This window comes from Solanum verrucosum, unplaced genomic scaffold (genome assembly GCF_900185275.1).
Source record: "Solanum verrucosum unplaced genomic scaffold, falcon-dt-bn FXZP01000088.1, whole genome shotgun sequence".
NCBI lineage: Eukaryota > Viridiplantae > Streptophyta > Magnoliopsida > Solanales > Solanaceae > Solanum > Solanum verrucosum.
In genome coordinates, this window is record NW_026020077.1 from 671,433 (window position 1) to 699,134 (window position 27,702).

Below are 27,702 nucleotides of genomic sequence, written 5' to 3' on the forward strand. Positions count from 1 at the left end.
CAGAAAGTTGCTCCTTTTGTTGAAAAAACTGGAATAGAAAAGAAATGCGGTTTTTTGAGATAATAACTATTAATTGAGTGAGCATTTGAAAAAATGGAGAATACTCAAGTTGTTGCAGAAATAGAAAAATTTCATATGCTTGGAACTAGCGAAAACAAGAGTGGATAATGGCAATAGAGGAAAAAGGAAGGGGGAGATGAGAAAGCCATTTTCTTCCCTTTGTTTTGGTGTTGGGTGGAAACTGGAGGGCTGGAAATCACAAGTTTTTAGTACTTTTGAATAAAGATACACACTCAAAATAATTTTTCTTCAGAGCCCTTCTCCGTGAGTTAGCTCCGCTATTAAAATGTTGCATTTGAGTGATGCAGAGTTAAACACACCTTATAATATATGAACCACATCTACTGCAACAATGAGTTGATTATGTTGGACCCATAAGTTACTGAAATTTTTTTTGCTCGAAGGCTGATGACTTAGACAGTAAAGCCACAGTTGGACTAAATTTTGTAACTCTCACCAGTTAACCAGCTTTAATCACACAAGCTGTTTTCCTTTTTTTCTTGATAAAAAAAATCCCGGTGTCTACCGTGCAGTAAAAAAAAAACCTTTAAATGGCACCACTACATTGGGAACCCTGCAACTTATCAGGTTTAATGAAAACACAATTTTTTGGTGTGTTCATATCTCTAATTATTTCCCAGAAATGACTAACTTCCACCATTTTAACACGTTCTACAAACTCTATATAAGAATGAATAGTGAAAGACAAAAAAAGAGATTACAGAAGGTAGTATTGGTGACATTGCACCTTTTTGGACCGATTCATTTTTTTATCAAGGTACATTAAGAGTAGTACCCTTTTAAGGTCAAAAATCAAAACTCTGCAGAGCCGGGTGTTCGAGGGAAAGGTATTGCATCTCTGATATTGTCTATTCCAGTCGCAAATTGCACAAGCCTTTCAAAGCCTAGTCCAAATCCAGCATGAGGAACTACAGCATAAGAAAAGGAGATGTCCAATTATAATCTTATGCCGAAAATGAAAGACTATAACATGATGGAAATCTGGAAAATCAGCATTTATATCACAAAGGTATTGCAGGCTGGGTAACTACTTGAAGGCAAGTTGCAGCCAAATTTAATTTAGCAATATCAAAGTTGGATCAAGAATAAGGTGCATGCATTACAATGCAAAAGTTCTTGAACTTTATGATGTCAAATTCAAGCAAGAAAACACCAAATTTATTTAACAAACTCAAATCACCTGAACCATAACGTCGCAGATCAAGATACCACCAAAAGCTTTCTTTGTTGAGGTTCATGTTATCCAAACGTTCCTCTAAGTATTCAAGGCGTTCCTCTCTTTGACTTCCACCAATAAGTTCCCCAACCTGAAGAAGAAAACAACCTTGAGACATTGAGCTAGAACAATTTTATACATCAAACCTGTCCATCACTTCGACTGGTTCAACTTTATCAAATAAATGGAATCTGGACCTCTAAGTCACCTAGAAACAACAGTTAACAGTCTGGCAGGCATCACAAAAGAAAAATGTTAGTGGGTTCCTGGCAATCCCAACCTGTAAGACATTGACTTTGCTCAGGATTCAGATTCACACACGAGCATTTCATGCTATGAATATTATTATTGGGTTTCGCATGAATGTCCATCTCATGATAATGGGTGGGGGTGGGGAGATGGTATCCATGACCATCCTTTAAATGTAGGATTCCATGTCTCATCAGTTTCTAGACGATAAAAACAGGAAACAGCTATGCGTAAAAGAGGTGGTTTATCTGGTGTGAGATGTCTATTTTAGTGTAAATGCATAATAACTAATGAAAAAACAATTTACTCTACATTTGTTTGATTAGTAAAAGAAAAAATATCCATGACAAGTAAAGAATTGACTAAGTTTATGGACTCTACCCGAGGTACCAACATATCCATGGCTGCAACAGTCTTTCCATCATCGTTCTGCCGCATGTAAAATGCCTTGATGTCCTGAAATTATGGAACACCGTCAATTATCTGAAGTCCCCTGCAGCTTCCATAATAAATGCAGGTAGGAAGGTAAACCTTTGGATAGTCTCTAATAATCACAGGACAACCACCAAAAGCCTCCTCGGTGATAAATCGTTCATGCTCACTTTGCAAATCACATCCCCATTTCACCTACCATATGCAGAGGCAGCCATTACAATTTAAGGAAAAGTAACACAGAAGTATGGATGGAGAGAGATTGGCCAAAAACTGCATGTGAGAAAGCATGCAAATAAAAGCACACCTACCGGGAAATCGAACTTCTTTTTTGCTTTCAATAGAAGCTCAACAGCATCAGTGTAACTCAACTGCACAAAGTTCTTCTCAACAACATCCTGCGGAGCATATGATCAACAATGAGACCAACTATTAGGTGCACACTATAGATCCCCAGCGTTGTGGAGAACACGTTGAGAAGAAAACACATCAAATTCGTAGAAATTCATACGGTAAGTCTATTGATGATCCCTTTCTCAATCCAAGTGTCAAAAAAATCCATATCTTCTTTGCAATTCTCCAACACATATTGCACCTTCCAAGCAGATACATCAATGCAAAAGTCTAGTTGTGAGAACAAAGTAGTAAATATTCACTAAGGAACAGCGAGATGTGAAAAGTAACATACTACATACTGGAGATAGGCAGTAGCACAGGCCATATCATCATCCAAGTCCGCAAAAGCTAGTTCTGGTTCAATCATCTTACACAATAGAACTTAGTGTCAACATTTTATTGGTTTCTGTCCACATATATGGAAAGAAATATACAAAGAAGTTCCACTATGTTTTATCAGTTTTAGTGTATAAGCTTACCCAGAATTCGGCTAAGTGTCTGGAAGTGTTAGAATTTTCTGCTCTGAATGTAGGGCCAAAGGTGTAGATCTGAAAACCGAAAGTCGACATTGTTAGAATATGAAAGAATGAAGACAAAAGCATGAAGGATTCTGTGTCCAAAAGATTAAGTTGGGAAAAATGGTTACAAGCCAGAGAAGGCAGTAGCATATGAAACTGATAAATGAGAGGAGACTCTACATCGGAGAGCGCAGTAGCATATGTTTCACCATTGAGTTGCCCAGACACTGTTAAATATGCTCGTTTCCCAAAGAAGTCCTGCAACACGGATGCAATTTACAAGAACTAACTAGACAGTTATTACAGAAATCCAACATCAAATGCATGCACCTTTTAACTTTCAGAAATTTAAAAGTTCACATTGCTTGTAAGGATAGAAACAGACTCGAGCCTGTTTGGACGGGCTTATAACTTTTAAATTATTTTTGTTATTTTGGCTTTAAAACAAGTGTCTAAAAGCAGTGTTTATTTCACCCAAACACTAAAAAACTGCTTAAAAGCTATTCTTATGTAAATAAGCCACCAATCCAAACAGGCACTTAAACTGCTAGCTAATAGAATTCACTCTAAAATGGGCAAAGCACCCTGTTTGATGATTTGGCTTACTTGTGACCAGTCAACAGAACCAGATTCAGTAGTAGGAATAGCACTAACTGGTGAATCTCCACCTTCATTGGAGTTTGGAATCTGTTTGGCAAATAAACATCTTACTCAAGCATGATATATTTCATAAAAAAGAATATAAGGAAAGTTCCACTTAGATATTTGAATCTAACAAAGTATTGTAGGGATTTGAAAGAATTAAAAAGAGTCAAAAATAACGTTTATATTTTGCAAAGTTATATGCACAGTAGCAAGAAAAAAAACTAATCAAGAAGAAAGAGGCCAAGATAAAGTTAACCATAAGAAACCATCTATATATCTAATAGAAGACAAATAAAAGCATTATTTCCGCAAGACTAACAAGACTAGAAGTAGATTACGCTTTAAATTTTTGTGTTAACAGTCTAAACAACAATATGACAATGCAAAGTAACATGATGTAGAATTTTGATCTTTCAATGCATCATCCTCTTAACCGTCAACCAAGTTCAGAGCTTTGTTACTTGTTTCTCTTTTCCTCCCTTTCTTAGTTCTTAGAAGAGGTAATTAATGTGAAGAGAGAAGTCACAAATCGTGCTAGACCACCAATTGGGAATTTTGGAAAAGACTACATAGATGATGTGACATATTAAATCAACAATACATACCAATGTAGTAACACAGAATTGCTCGCCAGCTCCTTCACAATCAGAAGCAGTGATTATTGGACTTGAGACCCAAACAAAGCCATTTTCTTGGAAAAACTTGTGTGTGGCATAGGACAAAGCATTCCTCACCCTCGAAACCTAAAAGAAGCTGACATATCAAATTAGGGACCAGAAAAGATAAGGATATCATCTTATAATAGAAGTTTGCATCCATAGAAACAGAGAAATCTATCAAACACAGGAAATGCAATGGCTTCCAAGAATGCAGATTTTAACTCCCAAAGAATTTATATCCTATGGGTGATTTCACTAGTCAAGTTAATCACTCCTTCACGTTAAGTCTAATGCTGTAAATAGAAGACAAATTTCCCTTTCAAAATGCCAAACCCATTGTGGTTTCATTAGCAAGATCAATGCTACCCAGCGACCCTGTACTAGCTTCTCAAGAAATGCTGAGTTCCACCTAATAGTAAACCAATAATTTAACATTTCCACAAAAAGGGGATTCGGACAATGTAAGTTAATAGGTAAAATAGAGAATCGGTATTACTTGCCTCAGAAAAGGACAACTAGACAAGAACCTTGAGAATTTTAAGAACTAGAAAAATAGCTTCCCTATGTGATATATTTGCACAAGGTCTATTGTAACTATTCTACAATTCATTCCACATCACTAGTTACATTTTCTTGTCATTATTGGACTGTGATCCAAAGAAATGTTTATTTGGTACTTATATGAGATCTGAAACTGATGGCTATACAGATAAGGGAATAAGGATGAAGGGGCTAAACAGAAAAGGTAGTTTGGTTCTAGCATCAACTGATCACAGGCGGCAGCGGCAACCATAAATATAAACAGGAATGTATATAATTATCATGAAAAATGGATGTAGAGAAAGTAATTATTTTCTTTCTATCTTAAACCATTACAGGTCAAGTAGCTAATTTTTCTTATAATAGGGAATTGATTTGTAAGTATGTCAAACAGAAAGGGGTATATCGATAACCACTTGGAGGCAAGGTAAACAAACAAACTTATTGTATGGACGACCAAATAGAATACTTCCTAATTCATGCAATTAACATCATTTTACTACCAAACTAACAAACAAACTTATTGTATGGATGACCAAATAGAATACTTCCTAATGACATGCATTTAACATCATTTACCTACCAAACTACATGAATATTCCAATACCTCCCAAGAGAATACAGGTAAAACAAAATGAAAAAATTGAAAACTAGAAATGACAAAGTGCAACTATCCCAACTCATACCGCACCAAAAGTGTTTGTTCGAGGGCGAAGGTGAGCCTTTGTTCTCAAGAATTCTCTGCTGACCCTTTTCTTCTGAATGGGGAAAGAAGGATCACTTTTACCAACCTGCAAACAAACCAACAAGAGCAAACCTACTGATTAAATGGACAGTGTCATTGGGTATGTTGTTGTTGTCATAACACAGGGAACAATTAGATAAACATGAGAACTACGCAAACACTCTAATTTTCTGACTATAAATGGCACTATGTGGGCAAGATAAGCATGCTTCTTGAAATTTATCTAAATGGAGCCGCTAAAGTGTCCTTGTAGCTTCTGCCATTTGTTTCCAACAAATTTGACTCATTTTATACTTAGATAATGAAGGATTGACAGGAAATTAGTTCCAGGGTTCAAAATTCTCAAGTCAGTAAAAAACAAAAGTGCAAACTATGATATCACATTCAGCATTCATAATTTGGTAGCTCGATATAAATGATAAATTCTTCTTTGGCATCTAGCAAGCCATAAAACAATGTCATAAGCATTGAGATCTTTTAATGACTGTACCCTCCCACCCCCCACCCCCACCCGTTCTCTCTATACCATGCTCTATGTTGAATTGTTAAATCTGTTTAGGGAGTTGATCTTATTCCGAGCTAGTACAGGAAAGAATTTGGACCACCATAGCAGTTCCCCTTGAACCTTCTCAATAACTATGTCCAACAAGCTACAAATAAATTGTTGGAGTTGGCATGTGATCAGAGTAGTTATTAGCCAAGGGCAAAAAGTTGCAGCAATATTGAAATTCTTGGTGAAAGATTCAAGTAGGCATGGAGTAACTATATCACTCTACTTGCTGGTGGAGTCTCGAGATCTGCTGGAAGACCATGAATATCATCTAACTTCAAATACATTTCAACAACTTTTTTTTTTTGAAACTGGTAACTTAAATACATTTCAATAACTAATGCACATATTGTGATTTATAAAGATAATGCAATACACAAATACAACATCTAAAATAACAATATGAATAAGCTTATTTGGAGGCAGAGGATGAATTATTATGTATGTGTATAGTTCCTCTTAGGATCTTATAATCTAGTTGCTTCTCATATCCTCTCTTCCAAAAAAAACTAAGTCAAGAATTCCCTGTCATAGGTAGATGCTCTGTAAGGATTGTTATCAAAAGAAAATAAAAATACCCTTAGAAGTAAGGATCTTTAAGCAAACTCAAAAGCTTAAGCATTGACAATTAGATGAAATTGACAAAGTCCTTACCACTACAAGTTTCTGAACCTTCAACTCAATTTTCTGCTTTGACCCTTGGCTGCTGACTACAGTACCTTCAATCCATACTGATGCACCAGTTGAAATTAATCCATTCTCCACCTATGAGAAATGTGTGGAACAAAGTAAACAAGCATTATAGATTGAAACAAGCAGGTCAACCAAGTCAGATACCAAATTGAAAACCCCATGAAATTGAATCCAAGTCTCTGACTATGATTTTTCTCAAGTTAGGGAGAGACAGCCGAATATGGAGCCTTAAATGATATCTTCCTAAGAAAGAACAAAATAGAAAGAAGATGATTTGTAAAAGATATCTACATCCATGTTTTTTCATGATCTCAAGTTTTACTGGGTGCAATCTGGAACTAGCATACACAGAAAAATATCTAGAGCCTATGACAATATGTAATTAGCACATGCATCCACAACCATGTGCCACCTTATCTGGAGTACCTGTAGAACGTACCCGAGAAAACACATGCATGACACCTTCTTAACTTGCTTCCAATCACATAAAAACTAGAAATTTCCAAGAATGGCTATCCAAGGGGAATGGCATCGGTTTGACACCCACAAAAACAATACGAAAGTGACTCTCTAAGTGGATGCTTGTAGACAGTGTCCAATGTCAAGTGAGAGTAGCTAAATGGTTTCTTCAGAAAGACCTCTCCTTCAACAATGAACCCCTCATACTTGCACCAATCGATAAAAGTAATCACCTTTCCTGAGGACCAAACTACAGTTGTTTTGTTTCTTTCATATATAAATTAGTATATGCGACTCTGCAGATATCAAAATGTACCTCCAAAATTTATGCACAACTTCTCTTTTTGAAATGGACTTCATTTACCTCCAAGTTATATGCATGTGAGCTTATGATAATAAGAAATCAGCACAAAATGTAGACTAATGTAGTTTCTAACAACTTTAAGCTAGCTGGTCACTCACACAGTAAGCTATAAACAGTCAGTACCTGATCATAACCCTCAGCATCAGAACCCATAACACATTGCATATTTGAAAGACAAGAACCATCATTAATCTGCACATTAGACAAACCAGCCAAAAATTTACAATCTCAAACCATTACATATGCAAAAAAAAAAGAAGAAGAAGGGGCAACTCCTCAGTTGCAAGTTATGACATTACATCAATAAACGTCACACTACTCTGAGCCCTAACCGTGCGAACCCATCCTCTAACCACCAAAGTCTCACCAAGACGGTCCAAACCTTCTTCCGGCCCTCCCTTTATGTCCGCAACCCTCAGCCTTTTCCGAAATTCCCTAACTTGTTCAGTTTTTACACCCTCTTTTGTCTCAATATTTTCAAATTTGGGTCTTTCAACTGCTTCTCCGGATGAAATAGCGGCGGAAACAACAGAGCAAAAGCTCCGTCGACGGCTCAAGTAGGGTGCTGGATGCAGCTTTGGAGGGTACGATGAGTAGAAATTGGGGTTTAACACTTTGATTGGTCTGCGGTAATGAGTGAAGAACCGGACGGCGTAGAGGGGTTTAAGGCGGAGAGTGGTGGCCGGAGACAGAGCACCCGCCATTTTTTTCAGCAAAAGTCTCTCTGAGTAATGCTATCAGTATCACTGCCAATGGTTTTTTACTGCCCCATATCCGGATATCCGCTCAGAATTCAAACCCGGTTTATCGTATGTACAATATTTTTTCTAAAAAAAATTAAATTATTTAGTAAATGAAAGAAGAAAAACTCATGGCTCGTGTTAATTTTAATCAATTATTTAGCAGTAGTTCAACACACAAATTAATAATAATATGTTCATAGGGTATGGAGAAAATTTTGTTGGGAGTGCCACCCCTGAATGGGTCCTGCAGTGCGCGATTCGAATTTAATGGAGCTCCAATGTGGGCTCCAGACACTGGATGGAAAATCAAAAAAAATAAATATATATGTTCATAGAGAAAATATTTTAAATCTTAACCAGGTTAGAATAAAAGTTATAGTGTAGATGATATTACAGATATATGGCTAATTACGCATTTGAAATTAATATATATATCTTTATTTTTATTAAATATTTTGTGTTTAAGTAATGTAAATATATTTTTAACTTGATTGTATTCGATATTTTTTATGTATATTTTCAGCTTTGGATATGCAAGTAAAGTATTTAAACTTATATAAAATTGTGTCTATTTATTCAACTTTATATATGTTAATAATATAAATATTAGTTGAAATCAAGTTAATATGGATAAGACAAATTGGAAAAACAAAAAACAAATTTTTGTTATAAATAGTGTAGTCAAGTGGATGCACATGTGGGGCCACTCTGCTATAGCAAACTATTTTGCCCAAGTAATATGTTTTGTATCTATAAAAGACACTACAAATGTAAATGAAAGACAATCAAGAAAATTACTAGCCTTATCACTATTTTATCTTTTTCTCTTTCTCTTCCTATTTGATTTTAATTTTATCTTTATTTTATAACAATTTTGTTTATTTAAATCAAATTAAACCAAGTACAAATGACGATTAACAACAATCTTGTGGCGATTCACGGCGGAGGAAGAGAAGGCTGAACACAATGGAAAGGGACGAAGGAGCAGTGGAAGAGGGCAAGAGGAGATGTAAAGTCCTCAAAAATCGAATTGAAACCTTTACAACTACTCAACAATCCTCATGGAAGACTACCCTTTTCAGGCTAATCAATTCTGAGCTATCTTTCCTCAACCGCGTTTCCATATCCAAGAACGACTCATCTGTCAAACTCAGCACCAACATTGGGTATCTTGAAGCAGTTGTTCACATTCTTCAACACCCACTAGTAACAGCAGTTTCACGGGTCTGTAAACCCATTTCGTTATCGTCGAAACTGAGCGTTTATATCGACGTAATTTGCTCTTTTAATGGAAACCCAGTTTGGTTTATTGTATCAGATAGAAACCCCAGGTACATTTGTTGGGAAGATTTAGGGGAAATTAGGAATTGCAAGGGTTTAAGAAGCAAAATCGTAGAACTCATGTTTGCTGCCTCAGAGTCATCTGTTACGGTGAGGCCTAGTTCTATTATCCTTTTCTTCTCAAATGGACTTCAAAGTTGCATTCTTGAGAAGCTTCGAGGGGAATTTGGAGCTACTGATCTGGGGTTTGGGTTTTGTGATTTTGATTGTGAGTTTTATGATGAATTAGAGGATGAGGATTGGGTAAGTGTACTAGGGAGGTCTTTTGAAAGGGCGTGTATTTTGGAAATAAAGGTTGGTTCTTTTTCGTCTAGTAGAGATGTTAAATTGCAGGGTAAAGATGGAGAAACATTAACAGACCTTTCTGGGAGTTTAGGGAAGCTGCATAGTGATGATGCTAGTAAAGATGTAAATTTGGGTGATTCTTTCTGTGCTCTTGTCTCAGCATTGAGGAGTTGGTCCGGATTAGATGTTGAAGAAGCTGAATTGGTCAATTTTGATACAACAGCACTAGTTGCTATAGTGTCCGGGATTAGTAATGGTGGTATTGATCGAATTCTGGCTACTCCAGAGAGTGAGCTGAGAAGCCGGTTCAAGGTCAATTATGAGTTCATGATTGGACAGGTGAAACCTCTTATCTTAAAATTTCTGGAATCCTTCCATGTTAAATTTGGAGAGTTTCTTTAATGTTTCTCTTTCATTTGCTTTATAGAGCTAACATACCTCAGAGACTCGTATGAGAGATCTACTGGCTTTAAAGCCAGAGATTACTTACATGACGCTGGTTGATTTAAACAATTTTGTTATGAGAATATGTACATCAGTTGCCTCTACAGCGACTAATAACAAATTGCAGTCTCATGCCACATCATCTTATTGTTTGTAAAAAAGAAAGGCAGCTTGGTGTACTAAGATCCAGCTATGCATGGGGTCCAGGAAAGGGCCAGACAAATGGTTTATTGTATGCAGCTGTACCCGCATTTCTGCAAGAGACTGTTTCCACAACTTGAACATGTGACTCCTGCTCACATGGCAGCACGTTTACCAGTTACACCAAGGTTCCCGTTCCATCATCTTATTGTTTGTGGTTTCACAAAACCTCTCTATTGGATTGGCAGAGCACCGAGTGTGTGAACTGGTTATTGTTATGCTATGCTTCTGCTTCAATTGATGGTCCATGCAATAATTTTACCTGAAATACATAAGCATTACAAATTGCTAGTTTTGGTGTTCCTTGTTCTGCGAAGTCAATAGTGTGACTCAAAGCACTAAAATTCGTAGTGAGTTGGAAATGATCAACTGCTTATATCTGTGGTCCTTTTGTTTTCAGTCCTAAAGAAATCACTTTATATATGAACAGCGAAGACTCATATACTATTAGCTTAACCACTGTACTTTTGCATTTGGCGAACATTGTAGTAACATTCTTTGGTTTATTGTTGACTTGGCTTCCACCAGGTGAATTCTGAAATTAAGAAGCCAATCCACATGGAGCTGATGCCTTCTATATTGCAAAAGCGAGGCATAGTTTGTGAAAGTGTTTGTTCAGAATTTCAGGAGCTTGTTTCAATGTGTGGTGGGCCTAATGAGAAGTCTAGAGCAGAGCACTTTCTGAATCATCTTAGGTGAAAATTTGATAAATTTCAATATGTTTCTTACATCAAGTTTTATTTTCCTACAACTTTATTGCAACAATCGTTACATTCAACAGTACATGCTCTGCCAGTCCCTCCGCATTCTTCCCTCCAGAAAAGAAACAGGAAGAAAAATATGAATGGTTTGCCATCCTCTAATCTGACTTCTAAATAACCTACAAGATAAATTTGAAGGAGTTTTGTTTGTCTTGCTGTATGACTTCCAAATTTTAGGTCCCAGTAAACTTTTGTTAGCAACTCTGCTGCTTCTTAAACATTATTCTTATTCAGTAGTTGTTGTAGATTTGCTGGCATGGTCCTTTGGTCAGTCTGTTACAACGGCTTAGTTCTTTGAAATCTGATGCCAAATAGTAAAATAACCTGAATCTCGTGATGGTACATTGTAGTAAGCTAGTAACACTTGCCTCAGACCTGTTAAGAGTCACACTGGGAATTTTTCCATCTCCATGTTTCTTTTGTTCTTAGATTTAATTTTATAGTTTTACTGGTTACTTAAACTCCATATGCTGATCATCTGATTAACTCAAACAGGGTTGTGCCTGATTGCCCGTCAGAACGGCTAATGAGCCTTCCAACAACCAGAAAATTGGCTTTAAAAAACAAGGTAGCTTTTGGGACTGGTGATTATTGGCATGCTCCTACTATAACTGCAAACATGGCATTTGCCAGAGCTGTTTCACAGACAGGAATGTCCCTGTTTACCATAGAGCATAGACCACGAGCCTTGGTCGGTGATTAATCCCCTTGGCAAATGGCATTTGAAAACAGATGTTGATCCTAATCCTGAGGTTACATTGGCTTAATGGAACTGAAAACTTTTCTGCGAAAAGAGATGTTGAGATACACAAGTGTGACGCGTCATTTGAACTAAGAAATTGTGAAACTTGCTTGGCTATTACACATGTATATATCAGACTAGCACAATGTTCTAATGGGCATTTTGCATGTTAGCTTGTATGATGCTTCTTTGGTAATAAACTAAGGGGCCTCAGTTATCTTAATCTTCTGCCATCTGCAGTTAGTTCTTTCTTGATACAAGTGTCAAGTAGGAGCAAGTAGCAACACATAATCTACTTTGGAAGAACAAAAGCCATGCGCTATATTTTTTTCTGCAATAAATAACTTTATATTAAAGCTGCATAACCAAGTTGTAACCAACAGCCAATGGTTGGCTTATGAACATGAATAATGAAGATGAATGTAATAGAAATCTCCTAACAAGAGTAGAGATCCCAAAAATAAAATAAAATACACAACTGAACTAGAAGTCTAAATTAAATACTAACAAACATGTTGAATACAAAGCAGAAGCTTTTAGAGCTTCAATCCAAACTTGCAAGTACTGGACTTAATTCGGACCAAACTATTAGTAGAGAGGCTATCGACAATCAGCAAGCAATCTCCCAATATTTTCACCTTTCTCAACTTGAGCTTCCCAAGTTTAACGCTAACTGGGACTTGAATCTTAAGATCTAATGGGATTCTTCCAGTTTGTGCTGCCTCTTGAATTGCAGACATCAATGTATTACCATATTGTGATTGCCCAGTTAAGGCCACATCGAGTACTGTTCTGTTCTGATGACCTTGGTAGAACTTGGGAAGAGACCCTTTACAGAGCTGTGTGTTCTTGTACCACACACTCAAATGACTTCCTTTCTCATAGTAGATACCAATCTTCTTGTTTGGGTTCACAGCAGTGATTCTGACATTAAATTTTGCATAGAGGCTCATGTCGAAATTTAGCCTCAAGTCTGATATTCTGAGGTTGTCTACAGAGTACTGAGGGATTTTTGGTTTGAAAACAAGGTAAAGAATGCCAGCAATTGCTGCAATAATGATGAGTAGGAGTATGATGAGGCTAATTGTCCAGCAAATGCATTTGCAAATGCAACTTCTCTTCTTAGTGGGTGGTCTTGAATACATTACAGGTACGGTACGTCTGAATGGCTGCTTCACTGTTGGCTGCTGAAGCCGCGCTGGATCACCTTTTTCTGATTTTAACGAGCCTCCAGGCACTGAAGGACGTGTTGTTCTTGTTGGTGGTGGTGCTTCCATGTCCACAACTGGATGAATTCTTTGATTTTCTGTCATTTGTTGTCAATTGTTACTTAACACAGAACGCTATTGCTTTTGATCAACAACTTACAAATGAACCTCTCTCACGTAATGTGCAGTATACTACTATTTATAAGTTAAAATACTTATATGTTGTTTTATATATGAAGTTTAGTTAATTAAATATCCCTAGAGAAGATGGAGGTAGGAAACTTTTTGGCCTATTTCACCTAATAACAAGAAAAATGTTGAGAGGAGAAGGAAAGTAGGTCAGCTATATGAAGAGCTTTGACTATTTTCTGTTCTCACTGCTTAATGACTCGTAGCAAATCAACCATAAACAATACTATAACTTTACTCTTTTAGTTGACCTACAAGTGTCTATTTGAAGGTGGTAATATTCTTACATATTTACCTCCATCAATTTACAGAGAGAAAAAAAGAAGGTTTAAAGGTACTTTTTTTTTTTTTTAATAACAAAAGCTGGCCTTTCATTGATGAGATAAGGATACACACTTTGAAGTTTGGCATACCAAACTTGTACCTTTGGTGCTTAAGGAGCACTTAGCAAAAAATAAGCCTATACAAAGGCCAGTGGAAGTCACTGGCTACGAATCTACGGAGGTTCAAAAATAAGGTTGGCATCCTTTGTTCTTTTTTATCTGAAGGTGGGCAGATTCATTCTATCCAAATTTACAATGCCCTTAACAAAACTAGGAAGACATGGTTAGCATCAGTTGAGAAATTTAAAGGTACTGATTAGCTTTGAGATCTTTAGCTTGAAAGTAGTTAATTACAACAACATACCCTACCCTATGAAATTCCACACTAAAGAGGATAGAGTGTACGCAAACCCCAATTGTTGTAGAAATTATCTACATTGACTGGCAAAGTTGACATTGCTTTTGTTGACTGAACTTTTTGTTTAGGTTCCTGCTAGTTAAATTCGTGTTCTTGCTTAAATCAAGCGCATTTGCAACTTGTACGATTCTATATCATTGATAATTCATCCCAAGGAAGACTGGTTTGCAAGAAAGATTAAAAAGCAGACAGTTAAAACTATGCAGTAAACTAGGTCCAACACTTAACACAGAAGTTAAGAACTTGACCATCTCTAATCACCAAAAACCTTGTCACTCTTACAAATTATTTACAAAGAGAATCACTTTTCCAGCTTCATAACCTACAGAAAATAGTCAGAAGCCCCCCACCCGTAGCATAACAAAGATAAGAGGGAAGGAAATAAAGAAAAAGGCTGGAACAAGCCAAAAGGAGGCAGACAAAGGGCTCTATGAACTCTCAACATAATTAGAGTACGGGTTAGTCTTGATGACGAGTTTCAAACATTATTACATCAGATGAAATGCATCTTCTACCCCTCCGCTAACAAATTACTTTTGAGTCAATTCATCCATCTTCACTCTCCAGACTCTGCAGAAAAAAGTAACACACTATTAGTACTTCCCAATGAACTTCCTAACGACCAAAGTCATCTATCATATAGGTCCATACCATGTATTGCTTCCATATTGTCTTCCTTGTAAACACCGAGAGGAGAGCCGTGGACAGATAGAAGCATTTCCCCAGGTTTAGGCAGCCTTAAAGTTTTGGGAGTCATCCCAACAGATAATCTGTTATTATATGCCTGTAGCCAAAAATATATTACTCTATGAATATTGTCTCTAGCACAAAATACTCGTAGAGACATCAACAAGAAACTGGTGCTGAAGCTACTTCGGAACAAAATTAGTTTCATCTAAAAGTCGCTTCATTGAACCATCACAGGCGTACGTACAGTAATGCCACTATTAACATAGCATTGATCCTAAAGCGTTAATCAACTAAACAATGTTGTATATCGTAAGAGAGTACCAAGAGGTGCAGTCATCCAGATAGAGAAATAAATAAGGAAAAACAGTGCTTCATACTGCAGGGTCTATGTGTCAAATGAAATATTTCCCAACCCATCATCCCGCTGTTTAGATGCTTTAAAGGAATAAAATGAATAAAATCAATTGTTAAGTAGAGAAAAAGATATTGCAAACAAGTAATAACAACAAACCGCAAAGAAATTATATTATAGCTACGTACACCAGGTGTCTGAAGAGTATCTGGCAGATCAAGCATTTGGGAGTCAGATGGCTCTTCCAAGACCTTCAGAAAAAAAAAAAAAAAAAAAAAAGCAAAATAAGGAACAAAAATGATTAAGCAAGTATTGTTATCATCGCAAGGGCCAAGGGCACATCAATTGCTCAATCAAAAGAAGCATGAAGAAATGTCAACAACCAGACACCTCTAGAGCTACGTGATGAGCCAGTGCAAAGACATAAATGAGTCCACCCCACATCCCCACAAAAAAAAGAAGGAAAAAAGAGTCTGAAGCACAAAAAGATTAGTTGTAAAAGAGGCTTTCAGAAGTACCAACTAAATGCTTCTTACTTCCAAATCTTAAATGCAAGAATTTAACCATACAGCCAAAAAGGGATCATCATGCAACCTAAGTTACTTGAAATGTGGTATTGAATGACATAAACTGCAGGAAATAGTAAAATGAAGTGCAATGGAACATACAAATCCCTTGATCTGGAGGTTTTCGACACCATAGCATGTTGTTTTAACTGCCAAAATGTTGTTAAACTGAGTTAGCAGAAATAAACTTGAGTGTCTAGCATTTTCATAAAAGGATGGGTAAAAAGAGATTCAAAGATACCAGATTTATTTGAGAATTCAAATCCACCAAGTGATGGCATGGCACTGGAGCAATCGGGGTACACCATGGACAGGTTATGAAGAAGAGAAGCATGTAAATTCCTTCCATCAAATTGGTCGATGCTTAAATTAACAGCATTGTCTTTCCTTTGCACTTCATACTGGCCATTTTTCTCATTTCTTACAATAGCCAGGTGTGGAAACTTTTCCTCAAAAAATTGCATTACTGGAACTTGCTGCTGTTCATTACTAAAATTTGATCTCAGCAATCGCAACATATCTTTTAAGTGTTCAATCTCCACATCACGAATAGCCCTGATAGCAGCACTTTGACGTTCAGCTGAAAAGAGATAGTGATCCAGTACAATAAGGTAAAGGACATAGTCAGTGAGATTCAATCATGATGGTAATGTGAGAATCAAAATTCATCAGGAACAAACAGATAACAGCAAAAAATTAGAATAGATGGGGAAACCATGTTTAAGAACTTCATATTTACATGCTTTCGAATATCATTTGACTGTCCAAGTGATTAGTTGGAGGAACTAAGTTTTAAAAGTGTAAATTAAGTGCTGAATAGTTGAAATATTTGGAAGGGTGATGCTATTAATATCATCCAATTTCTTCTTACTTCAAAAATTCCTACTCAAACACATACTAGAAATATTTCCTTCTACATTTAACTTTCCTAGTGAAAAGCATCTTCAATCTTCATAACCTTCTCTTAAATTTCAAAAAGTATCGCATCAATGGAAGGTAATAGACCTAGCAAATTGATAATTTTACTTCTTTGTTCAGCTTGCAGGAATATATCAGAACAAATAGGTCACACAGAGAACTTATATCATACATCAACACATAAAAACTAAACGAGAATGGATAAGAGAATATAGCTTCATGCATATGAAGTGCAACCAAGCAAATCAAAATTTCCTACTTCAAGATTTCTGCACCCAATCTATATATGCAACCGTTGTCCTTGTGGTTTTCCTCTTACTATATTTTGTTTTTCAAAAATAAACAACTCACTTTTTCTTTCAAATGTTAAGACGAACAAACATTTGCACATTTAAAAGATACCTTCTTGCTTGAATATATCATCTTCCATTTCCACTTGATGTTGTTCTTCATTAGCATCCTTAACAATTTCAGTTGTTTTGCGAGGTCTTCCTCTTCGTCTTGGCATGGAGATATATAAATTTACTGAAAGCATTTTTCTCTCATCAAGTTAATAATTACTTTTACTAGACAGCATGCATACATTTATGTTGTATGAGTAATTATTATAATCAGAAAACATGTTTAAACCGAGACAGTCTGCAAAGAGAATGATCTAATTAACCCTACTCTAGAGTTGTTAGCTAGTAAATTATCTTTCTTTGTTCTTGGTAGTAGATTAAGCATAAAGTACTTTCATCAGTTTTCTTGGCACAATCGCTCCCGAGGATTATTTGGTTCATACTGATTAAGTGGGTGGAATTGCTATGGAGTAACAAGAGGAGATTATACTCTCTCTTTTTTATAATGATGCAGTCAAGGACATCTTGCTGGACTACATTATTGTACATCTCTTTTATTAATGGGATAAAAGATGAAATAAACATCCTTAACTGCTTAAAAAGAAGATGATACATTTAAGCTATTTGTAGCAATTAAAATAAATATAAAAGATGACGATATAAATCATTGTTAATCCATTCAGAGTTACGGCCCTTTTCATTTGTATGAAGAAACAACACACATTTGTACTCGGTAAATTCCATACTCTGAAATTCTTACTCTTGGACCTTGGTTGATATAATAATATTTTATTTACAGATAAATGCTGTCAAGTGAGTAGTCTAATACTACACTCTCAATAGTTCATGTAAAAAGAGGCAAGAGTGATAAGAAATTTGGAACAATTCTTACATGACACTTTACAAAATCGAAATCAGTCGCTGAGGAACTTAGAAGGATCTGTAAAATGAATTGAAGTTCATTGAGTAACAAATCCCAGTATAATAAATAATAATCTTTTATGGCTTTTTGCTCAAAATTTTCAGAAATTGATGAATAATAAAGGCAAATCGGTACAATTTCCACAAAATAAAGACAATAAAGAAAGTGATTGGGCATGTAAATATACCAACATACAGAGCATTCAAAAATGCATCAAAATCACGGCATATAATTCGAGTAACAGATAGTGCACTTGTAGAGAGATGGATCGGGATAAAAGAGTAAGAAGAACGAACTTACATCTCAAAATTAATTTTGTGAAGAGAAAGAGAGATTTCGACGAGTTCAAAGCCGACAGGGAGTTGGCCGGAAGGAGAGACGGAAAGTGGCGGAAGAGGATTCGGCGTGATTTCAAATTTGGGCTCGCACTCAACTTAGTTTTTCAAAATGGTCCCTATCTTTATAATAAGTCTGTTTGGGATTTTGATCATTGTGCTAAAAATGAACGTTCTATCAAGGATCTTCGTACCGCCACATCACACCTCAAAATTAATAATAATATTTTCTTTTTATATTTTAATATTTAACTTAACTAGCTAAATGAAATAAAAAATCTCATAATAAATCAAGGGTATAATATGAAAGAATTTTTTTGTGAGTCTTAAACTAAACACAAAATTAAGTGAGAAGCAATGAACCAAATACTTAATAAAAGTTAATTTCTATATTACTAGTTTCTGCATTATTAATTCATGTGTTACCAATTCCACGCATCTTTATACCAAAAGTCAAAGGACCACTTAAAGAACTAATCACCAAGGGACATAAAAATAACCTCACATATTCTTTGACTTAGTTTGGTTTGAAATAAATAAAATTACCACCAAGAGACTTATGATTATCTAAAACAAGAAAAATGATAGAAACATAGGGCAGTTTGTCGGCTCTTAAACATCAATTAACCATTTCTGAATCTCAAAATGAAAAATACAGTTAATTACGTTGTCAAAGAACATAACAAGCATCCTTCAATATCACCAATAATATGACACATTTACGTAAAGGATAAAGTTACTTTTCAGACGTAAATATCTGTAATCACTAGATTCAAGAGAAACATACTTAGTAGCTGCAACTTCCCATATTTCTAAGTGATACGAAACATCACACTGCTGATTAGACCCATAATATTCCAAGCTTTTATCCGATTTCGAGTTGTAAAATGAACAATAATTTTCAAGTTCAAAGCGAAAATAAAATGTACATCTAGCAAAAATGCAAGCGAGTAATCTAAAGACTGTAATCTGGTCAAGGTACAATATCACCAATATGACACATTCAAAAATAATTACGGAACAGATGGGGAGCAGCATTCGAGGCCATTGTAAATACATAGCACAAACTATTCGGAGCCAGTGGGGTCTCACCCAGACAAGCTAAGGCATATACCACCGTCTTGTTGAATGACATATTCAGTCCCCTCCGGACAGACAGTCTCCCTTAGATTTTCCCATTAATAAGGGGGTGGCCGGATGAAATGCAGAAATAATATCAGAAGAAAAGGCGAGCATTCTCCTCATAAGAAATAAGGCACTCCTGTCCTGGGCCCTCTCATCTGGTTGTTCTCCTCAGTTTCAGAGAAGAACTTTACCTCTCTCTCCTGATAAAACCAAACAATAATCAGAAAAGAAAGTGGCAAGGAAATAAAGAGCTAAAATGCCGAGATTATAACCAAATAAAGGGGGATACGATAAAGAGTAACAGTACATTCAAAAATGTACGAGACTTCGACCATAGGACAAGTCGACAACACAATTGCCTAATATGCTTCATTTCTTATCCATTTTTCCTATCACCTAGCTTGCTGTTCCAATACCACAAGCAGTTCCAGTTCTTTCATCTTAGAAATTTCATTTCCATACCTAGTGCAACAAACATGCTTCGGGAATCAAAAGTGGGCATAAACTCTTGTATATGGGTTCAAGTCCTATGAGTTTCATCTCATCTACACTTGAAGAACATAGTTGCTTGATCTTATCTGCTCTTCTATTTCTTATTCTTTCGCTCTACTCTTCATTCTGTTATCACAAAAGGATGAGAACATTTCAAGGTATCCAGATAGACTCCCAGGTAAAAGAGATCTACCAATTTTAGCCACCCTGTCCATTACTAATTTAGATGCTCTTGCTATCTAACCCGCCAATATATTATGTGGTCTTTCTTGAGTGCAAAAGTCAATCTTTTGGTTTTTCTCCTGCTGACTTCACACTTTAGCCCAATTTTCTCAATAAAGAACTCTATTGCACAAACTTGAAGGAGCTTAGATCCACAAATGTAGTTAGTCCCCAAGAGATTATACATGCCTATTCATGTTAAGGTCTTAGCTTAGTCATTCTATTAAGCTTTCCCAACAAATAAATGAGATGTGGAGACAGAAAACTAATGCAAAACTTCGTAAAAGACCTTACTTCTAAGGGGTAATCAAGATAGCACTAATCTTTCCTTCTATGAAACCAAATACAAGCTTATGCCTAGTGATCTTTTTTTTAAAATGACCATGGTGTCCGGGCCAGCTTTTGCGCACCTCGACTAATTCCACAAGATACCTGTCACCTGCCACCAGCAACAGGTACCAGGTACCAGGTAACTCCATCCACCAAGGCTAGGACAGATGGGAAGAATCACCTAGTGTTTTTTGTCTCCACTATGCCTAGTGATCCTATTTCAAAAGAGTTAATGGGAGTGAACATATTCATAGCAGTAGATGAAGAGGAAGAAATCCTAGCTCTTCAAGCTAAAGATGTTGACATTGTCACTGCTCTACCTTTGAACATGGAAAATGAAAAAAAATAAGTTCATACAGTGAGGCAAGATTTATATATGTATCATAAGATTGAATCCTTTAGTACAAAGATTACGATGGCATTACTCACTAAGAAATTGACAAAAGAAAAAAGTAGAAGTGTGAATTAGGAAAGGAATGGACCACCAATGCAAGTAAAAGAGAGACGAGCAGAAAAGGTGAAGCATTTTTAAATCCGACGGTCAATCAGAGCAGAAGTGAAGAACATTTTCACCAGGAACTCCAGTAAAAACAACTAACCATCATCATTTTTTTCTGATGAATCAGTTAACGATTACTGTGTCACATCACCTTCTCCAGCATTTCATATGCAATGTCGAACTCTAAAGTACTAAAATCCAAAAAGTGGAAAGAGGATCAACTCATGGGCTTGGCTTGGCTTTGGGACATTCTAATTACTCCCTTTTCAATTTGTGACCTATATTTCTTTTTAGACAGTTTCAACAAAAATGTCTTTCTATATTTAGTACATTTTTAATTCCACCCTTACACTCCGAATTGCATGACATGTTTAAGGCCACAAGATTCAACAAATATCTTTGGTATGTTATGCACAATTTAAGACTACAAGATTCAGAGGATATTTATGGTAAGTCATGCACACCTTTAGTTTAAAACCACAGGAGTTAAAAGTCTTGTTTACATTTTCACACTGCCAAATCAAACTAAAAATGAGACAGCAGTGTTGTCAAAGGCACACTAAAGTCCTGAAGCAAATATCAAAACATGTTTAGCGCTTTGCCTCACTTAATGTATGTTTCAGTGTCATCATCAAGGTTCTAAGGCATACTTTTTTCTTGACAATGAACCTCTTATGAAGACGCAACACTTAACAATTGATATTTCTAATTATTGTTATTATTTTTCAATTTCTTTGTCCATATATTTGTCATTCATGCTTATAAATTATTAGTCTTGGACTAAACATATATATTTGTATGTTTTCCTCCCCTTGAGTCTTTTTTCATTAAAGCCTGCGCTTTATTTGTGCTTAGAGCCCCAACATACCTTAGAGCTTTTTTGCTTCTGAAAACAGTAGGGAGTAGTAAGTTTCTCCTAATATCAGGATGAGGCATTATGTCCAAGACCAAAAATCCTCCTATGGTCACAATATAATTGCAGACTTACTGTATGCATATATAACAACAAACATCAACTTGAATAGGTCAAATCATATGAGACAAATAAAATTAGAAGGATACAACTCTCAACGCACAATGATAAGCAGAGCATCAAGCAACACAAAGGGCACCACTAAGTAATCCTGAAATTCCAATGGGCTAACTAGTAGAAGGTCAATAATGCGTGAAAATCATAGCAATACTACCATATTCTCATTGAAGCTCAATATTGAAGCAACATTTCCACATCGGTAACAATAGTTGGGAGCAGACCACACCTGCATTGTACAGAAGGCAACAGTGACATGATTCATTATATGCTACACATCAGATGACCGACGCAATAAAGAATAGATTACTTACTGTCACCAGTCCTTTATCTTGAAACATGTACTTCAAACCTTCCTGGACAAGCTGGTGAGCCCGGCAAACTAGATCTAGTTTATTAATGTGATTGAACTGCAAATCATGCACAAAATCTTTATTTGAAACAATAATCACAACTATAATTAACATTTTAAGCTTACATACCTCAGAGGTAACCCTGGATCCAAAAAGCCAACCTGCTCCTCGAGGACTTACTGCCCATGTTTCAATATCTTCGGGGTCACTCCACATAAGGTCGCAGAAAGGCCCTTCATGGGGAATTTCACAATTACGGTCAATGACTCTGATCTGCCATATCAATTACAAAGAAAGAAGAAACATTAGCTTTGCATGTGCCCACATTTTGAACAGAAGAAAGATTATGCTAAATGGAGAAAAAGATCAACTTAGCAACAAATTTTATTAAAAGCATTGACATTGGCACAATCAATTCCAGAGAATCCTCAAGTACCACGTAGAAGAGAAAAAGGACCCTATATGATCTCCAGATACACAACATGTTGTGAGATATTAAATCAATATCATTTTTTGATTGATCTAAGTTCATGTAATTTATTAATTAAAGTAATATTCTGGTCAGTCGTTGACTAAATCAATTGAAAGGGAAACCATTTCGCCATTTCTTTATATAATTTTATTCAATTACACATAACATAAACGACTTGCAAATTTTCACTTCTTCTTCATGTATATACATACATATTATATTGGAGCCCATTTGGAGTAAGAAAGGATTGATTTCTTTCTAGTACAGTGAAGACATATAGAATCCATGACACTTGGATAATTAGAAACTAGTTACGAAAAAAGAAGCAGAAGCACAAAAACATCAAAGTCCAAGTCAACATACCTGATCAATAGTTCTAACATCAGGAGAAAGTCCACCGTGGACACATAATACCTGTATGGGAAGAGAGGTGTTTATTAATAGGATTAGAAAACATGGCAAGTGGTAATGTTTATCCTGAGTGCTAGAACATACTGTTCCGTCTATGATTGCCGAGAGAGTAAGATAGTCAAAAACATCAGTGCAGTACCGCCATGCATTTGCATTTCCATACTTCCTTTGACACTCATCATAGAATCCATAGACCTATTATAACACGTAAAATGTAAAGCTGATCAGAACATAGCACATCTAGATAATGTTTCCTTCTTATAGCATGTGTGTATCTTCACTATGAGGAAAAAAGATTCCACGAATTTGAAGTGGTCCAGGTAAACAAACCATAGGCAGCAGCATTAAGCAGTGCAAACTTGATAAACCACTTGTATGTCCTCTTATCATAAAGATAGCCAGAAGTCTGAGTTGAGAATTTTTATTTTTTTTAAAAGAACAGAAAGAAACAGTGTTTCTCTTTGCAACTAACCATCCTCAAGAACCTTACTATAACTTGTAAGATAGGATTCAAAATAGCAACCAACCAGCTAATAATATGGAGACAAGTAATCATTAGAAAATCACAAATAAAAAAAATAAAAGAAACACATTCTCCAGACACCATTTATATGAGAGAAAAAACCCTCATGAAGCATGATTTAGCCTAGGACCTATCAAATGGTTAATTAAGGCACTGCAATGACAGCAAAAACAATTGCCTCTTCAAGAAAAAAATTGAGAGAGGGGGAGGCAAGTATGAGGTAAAGAATCTCGACTACATCTATGAGACCTAGGCATTTATTACCTAAACTTCACATGTAGGCATCATAAATTTAAGGTATAGTATCCATTACCTGTGTTAGTTGCCTGCTCTCGTGATTTCCACGTAAAAGAGTAATGTTGGCTGGGTATCTGATAGAAAATAAAAGGCGGGAAAGATATAGTCAGGAGTGAATGTTATTTCACCATTTAACAAAGAAACTTCCAGAGAGTAAGCAACGCGGGCATTTGATTAACTAACGCAGCACGGATAATGTGAATGTGAATCAATCTCGAACATGAGGCAACAACTTTATACAGAGCGGAAAGGTAAAGAAGGGGAACTATCAGAATATTTGGGTAAAAACATGAAATAACAAACTAGTTTCTATCAGAGTTCTCTTGGACCTGACAAATGGTATTCGGTCCTTCTTTTAATTAGTGAAAGAAACATTGAATTCTACAAGGTTCCTGGGTCGCAAGCATTTTTTTCAAGACAGCTTCAAACTGACAGTAACAGAGGCATGTCTTTTCTTATTTAGCTTTTCTAAGAAATACCAGTCAACAAAAACCTATTCATTAGTGCAGAAAGAAACATGAACCAGCTACAGACAAGTAACATAAAATTGCATTCAAATGTTCCATTACATACCTTGCTTTAAGGAGCAACAAAATTGTAAAAACTTCTAGACTATTGTATCCACGGTCAACAAAATCTCCCTGGCAAAAAACAAAAAATCTTAAAGCCTGATGATTTAAACAGAGCAGTTACTGAAGTTCGTGAAAAAGTAATCCATAACAATTCACATCTAGTGTAATTTTACCATGAAAATGTAATTTGTATCAGGTACATGACCTCCAGTCTGGAAAAGTTTCATTAGATCATGAAACTGGCCATGGATGTCTCCACAAACAGTAACTGGACTATTGACGGGCTGCACATTTGACTCCTCTATCAGGATTTCCTTAACCTGGATAAGAATAACATGTTTTAGACGTGAATAAAGGGGTCAGAGGTTTCTCAAGGAAAATGACATCAGATGCTCAACCTGAACATGATTCTCACAAATGTTAAAAAGATGGACCACATCTGCTTAGTACCCTTTTTGGAAAAACCATTTGCCATGGTACAGTACAACTTATCAATGCTAAGAACTATCATTACAACAAGTTACAATTAGTAGGCACTAGGCAGGTCGAAGATACCAAGCTAATATACCTAGAGTTATTAATCACAAATGCAATCAGAACATTTTCCTGTGAACAATGCCCATATAAGCAGAAAATTCACAAATCCTCTTTCTGCAATGAACTATACATAAGAATATATCCTATAAAAAAAAATTACATTCTAGCAACACAGAATAGTCCCACCACATATGCCAAAAAAAGGCTAGACATTACAATTCCAAAGACTTTATCAGATTTTGTTTTTGATGACCCAGATAGAAACAATAAAGAAGATATCCCAGGCTACACAAAGCTAAATCTACTCTGACCTCCCCCCACCCCACCCCACTCAGACACACACACAGGCTTAGGACCGACTGCTGACCTCCATCATCATCATGCAGCCACAAACTTTAGCCATATCATTGACTACTCGCATTTATCAATATACAAGAAAAAGAGAAATACTCAACTAGTTCAGCCACTCTAAAAGTTTTAACAAGGAAACCTAAACAACTGTGTTCTCCAACAAAGCATCGTTCTATCAGTTGACGCTAATAACATTTTTTTCCTAAATACCACACATGCAACATTTCAGGATTCCTTAAAATGTGAACGTAACTATTCATGAAACCCACTTGAGGGAACTTGGATATGAGCAAAAAGCAAAAGTAACAAACCCAGTCTGCAACCAAAGTAATATCAATTCGCAAACAATCATATGCCTCTATGATCTCCCTTAACGGTTTCCATCAAACTCCTCTTCTCCCACACAAAAAGCCCAAAATCAATAATATCCGCAACACAGAACCCGACAAAAAATTTAGGGTTTTTCTATTAACAGGTTTAGTAAATCACAAGAATTCAACTAACTCAATATTCTTATTGGCCAAACAAACCCTAGCCAATCCAACGACAAGTTTTAGAAGTAGAAAAAAAACATTACATATTCACAAAGGAGCTGAAGCTCGTCCTCCGCCAAATGCTGCCCCTCTTTCACCGTCGTAATCCACTGATCCAAATCCATCGCCCTTTGATGCCCTGCCGCCTTCTTTGTCGCAAATTAACAAATTTCTTCGTTTATGAATGCAATAATTTGCCCAAATTGCAGCGTCGACTGATTGAACAAAAGTGTTAACAGTGAATTGAATCTATCTCGCTCGCTCTCTGTCTTCCCGCTCTGTTATAAGAACACAAATGAAGAGTAAAGTGAATCTGCCTTCAGATTCACTGGATTTTGAAACCCTGGCAAACTGGAGATTTTACGAACCCCGAAAAATGATAGGACTCTTTTGCCCTTTCAGTCGTACCCCAATTTGGAAACTGCACCACTTTAGTTACGAGACTTTTGCCTAATCAATCTTTTAAGCTAGTCAATATATTTTAATTAAATATATGATTCAAATTTTAGAGAAAATTGTGTATATTTTTATTTTATTTTTTATTAGATAACTAAGGTAATCACATATGATTCAAATATATTTAATTGATATTCTATTAGTAGCTGAGATTTTTAATTGAAAGGAAACTTAATTTAATTATTTAAAATGTTGATCATGTATTGAGCCTTAAAACAATTAACTAAAAAAATAAAAGAGTACTATGAGTGTGAGGAGAACGATACTTGTATGAAGAAAATTCTACTAATAGGTTGATCGGATTGATATTGCACAATTGTAGGAAGTACCACATAAAATATTTAAATTGATGTCTAGTAATAAATTATTTAATAGAAATCGTGTTAACGGTGTGTGGGTGTGTGGAGGGGAGAACTATATGTATATATGGCACATGTTGTTTTAACTATCCCACTATTTTGTTGTTGTTATTGTTTCCTTCTTGTAGGCTTTACACTGTTTTTCTTATTAACGTCTATGCTATCTTCATCGTTTTCTTTTTCTTTTACTTGAATTTGATGCACTTGAGCCGGCATCTTTCAAAAACAACATCTCTATCTTCTCGAGATAGTGGTAAGATCTGAGTACACTATACCCTTCTAAAATCTCACTTAATGAGATTTCACTGAATATGTTGATGTTGTTGTATATATGGTTACATGCCGAAAAGCTCACCTGTTACCATCAATTTTGGAGTTCAATTACAATTTTTAAGCTATTGATCGATCTATACATACATTGTGAAATATACTCGAATAAAAAAAAGCAATTATGTTATTAATAATATTAGAGTAATTATTATTTAAAAGAAAAAGTAACACATTTGAATAACTTTTATATAATTGGGCATCAAAGAAGCAGACTTGTATTATATATTCTACCATTAATTTCAAATTCTTAACATTAGCAGTTGTTGAAAAAGAAGTGAAATAGTGAGAACATATTTTTAGATATAAAATTAAGTTGTGGCCACAAATGTTGCTTATAATAATAAAATAAAATAAAAAAACATCTACAATGAAAAGTCTAAAACATATTAGTCACATGCCTATATGAAAGAATTAGGGAGGCATCATAATAATAGTTAGAAACACGTCAACTTACCAGCTAAAAGGTTCTTAATTCTTAGAAGGA

General features: G+C 35.7%; 5 protein-coding genes across 6 annotated transcripts in view; 1 reads left to right on the forward strand and 4 right to left on the reverse strand.

Moving 5' to 3' along the window:
* LOC125824126 (uncharacterized) overlaps positions 1-17,250 on the reverse strand; it is a 34,296-nt gene extending 17,046 nt beyond the window's left edge. The window contains exons 1-6 of one of the 2 annotated variants that reach the window (XM_049503486.1): positions 17,131-17,250; positions 16,052-16,390; positions 15,913-15,959; positions 15,433-15,495; positions 14,854-14,986; positions 14,737-14,772 (exon numbers count right to left, since the gene is read on the reverse strand). In XM_049503486.1, coding sequence (XP_049359443.1) covers positions 14,759-14,772; positions 14,854-14,986; positions 15,433-15,495; positions 15,913-15,959; positions 16,052-16,390; positions 17,131-17,236 — 702 coding nt within the window. In that variant the 5' untranslated portion in view covers positions 17,237-17,250 and the 3' untranslated portion in view covers positions 14,737-14,758. Of the gene's footprint in view, positions 1-14,437; positions 14,773-14,853; positions 14,987-15,432; positions 15,496-15,912; positions 15,960-16,051; positions 16,391-17,130 lie in introns of those variants that run through there. The other variant, XM_049503487.1, reaches the window with a different exon arrangement.
* Positions 605-8,345, reverse strand: LOC125824108 (asparagine--tRNA ligase, chloroplastic/mitochondrial). The gene is made up of 15 exons (XM_049503466.1): positions 7,847-8,345; positions 7,671-7,739; positions 6,686-6,796; positions 5,423-5,527; positions 4,143-4,280; positions 3,499-3,579; positions 3,073-3,150; positions 2,854-2,922; positions 2,667-2,741; positions 2,490-2,573; positions 2,290-2,376; positions 2,078-2,173; positions 1,928-2,002; positions 1,262-1,388; positions 605-989 (listed from the first exon to the last, which is right to left on the reverse strand). The coding sequence occupies exons 1-15, from the start codon at positions 8,249-8,251 to the stop codon at positions 874-876; spliced, it is 1,716 nt and encodes a 571-aa protein (XP_049359423.1). The 5' UTR covers positions 8,252-8,345; the 3' UTR covers positions 605-873.
* LOC125824114 (uncharacterized) lies at positions 9,220-12,287 on the forward strand. The gene is made up of 3 exons (XM_049503472.1): positions 9,220-10,255; positions 11,090-11,256; positions 11,818-12,287. The coding sequence occupies exons 1-3, from the start codon at positions 9,257-9,259 to the stop codon at positions 12,023-12,025; spliced, it is 1,374 nt and encodes a 457-aa protein (XP_049359429.1). The 5' UTR covers positions 9,220-9,256; the 3' UTR covers positions 12,026-12,287.
* LOC125824125 (NDR1/HIN1-like protein 6) lies at positions 12,544-13,433 on the reverse strand. Its single transcript, XM_049503485.1, has one exon. It carries the CDS (start codon positions 13,375-13,377, stop codon positions 12,601-12,603), a length of 777 nt encoding a protein of 258 aa, XP_049359442.1. The 5' UTR covers positions 13,378-13,433; the 3' UTR covers positions 12,544-12,600.
* A 1,934-nt stretch (positions 17,251-19,184) lies between the features above and the next one.
* Positions 19,185-26,501, reverse strand: LOC125824120 (phytochrome-associated serine/threonine-protein phosphatase 3-like). The gene is made up of 10 exons (XM_049503479.1): positions 26,118-26,501; positions 24,826-24,972; positions 24,654-24,721; positions 24,097-24,154; positions 23,345-23,455; positions 23,213-23,263; positions 22,507-22,650; positions 22,339-22,434; positions 22,182-22,253; positions 19,185-19,651 (listed from the first exon to the last, which is right to left on the reverse strand). Exons 1-10 carry the CDS (start codon positions 26,196-26,198, stop codon positions 19,568-19,570), a joined length of 912 nt encoding a protein of 303 aa, XP_049359436.1. The 5' UTR covers positions 26,199-26,501; the 3' UTR covers positions 19,185-19,567.
* Between the last annotated feature and the right edge of the window lie 1,201 nt (positions 26,502-27,702).

Coding starts and splice junctions, on each gene's coding strand:
- LOC125824125 (XM_049503485.1), bottom strand. CDS start 13,377: ATGACAGAAAATCAAAGAATTCATCCAGTTGTGGACATGGAAGCACCA.
- LOC125824114 (XM_049503472.1), top strand. CDS start 9,257: ATGGAAAGGGACGAAGGAGCAGTGGAAGAGGGCAAGAGGAGATGTAAA. Junction 10,256..11,089: donor ATGAGTTCATGATTGGACAG/GTGAAACCTCTT, acceptor GGCTTCCACCAG/GTGAATTCTGAAATTAAGAA. Junction 11,257..11,817: donor CACTTTCTGAATCATCTTAG/GTGAAAATTTGA, acceptor TAACTCAAACAG/GGTTGTGCCTGATTGCCCGT.
- LOC125824120 (XM_049503479.1), bottom strand. CDS start 26,198: ATGGATTTGGATCAGTGGATTACGACGGTGAAAGAGGGGCAGCATTTG. Junction 24,973..26,117: donor TTCAGCTCCTTTGTGAATAT/GTAATGTTTTTT, acceptor ATTCTTATCCAG/GTTAAGGAAATCCTGATAGA. Junction 23,456..24,096: donor AGAGCAGGCAACTAACACAG/GTAATGGATACT, acceptor GTGTTATAATAG/GTCTATGGATTCTATGATGA.
- LOC125824108 (XM_049503466.1), bottom strand. CDS start 8,251: ATGGCGGGTGCTCTGTCTCCGGCCACCACTCTCCGCCTTAAACCCCTC. Junction 2,377..2,489: donor GGATCATCAATAGACTTACC/GTATGAATTTCT, acceptor TATGCTCCGCAG/GATGTTGTTGAGAAGAACTT. Junction 1,389..1,927: donor TGGATATGTTGGTACCTCGG/GTAGAGTCCATA, acceptor TTTCTTCTTCAG/GTTGGGGAACTTATTGGTGG.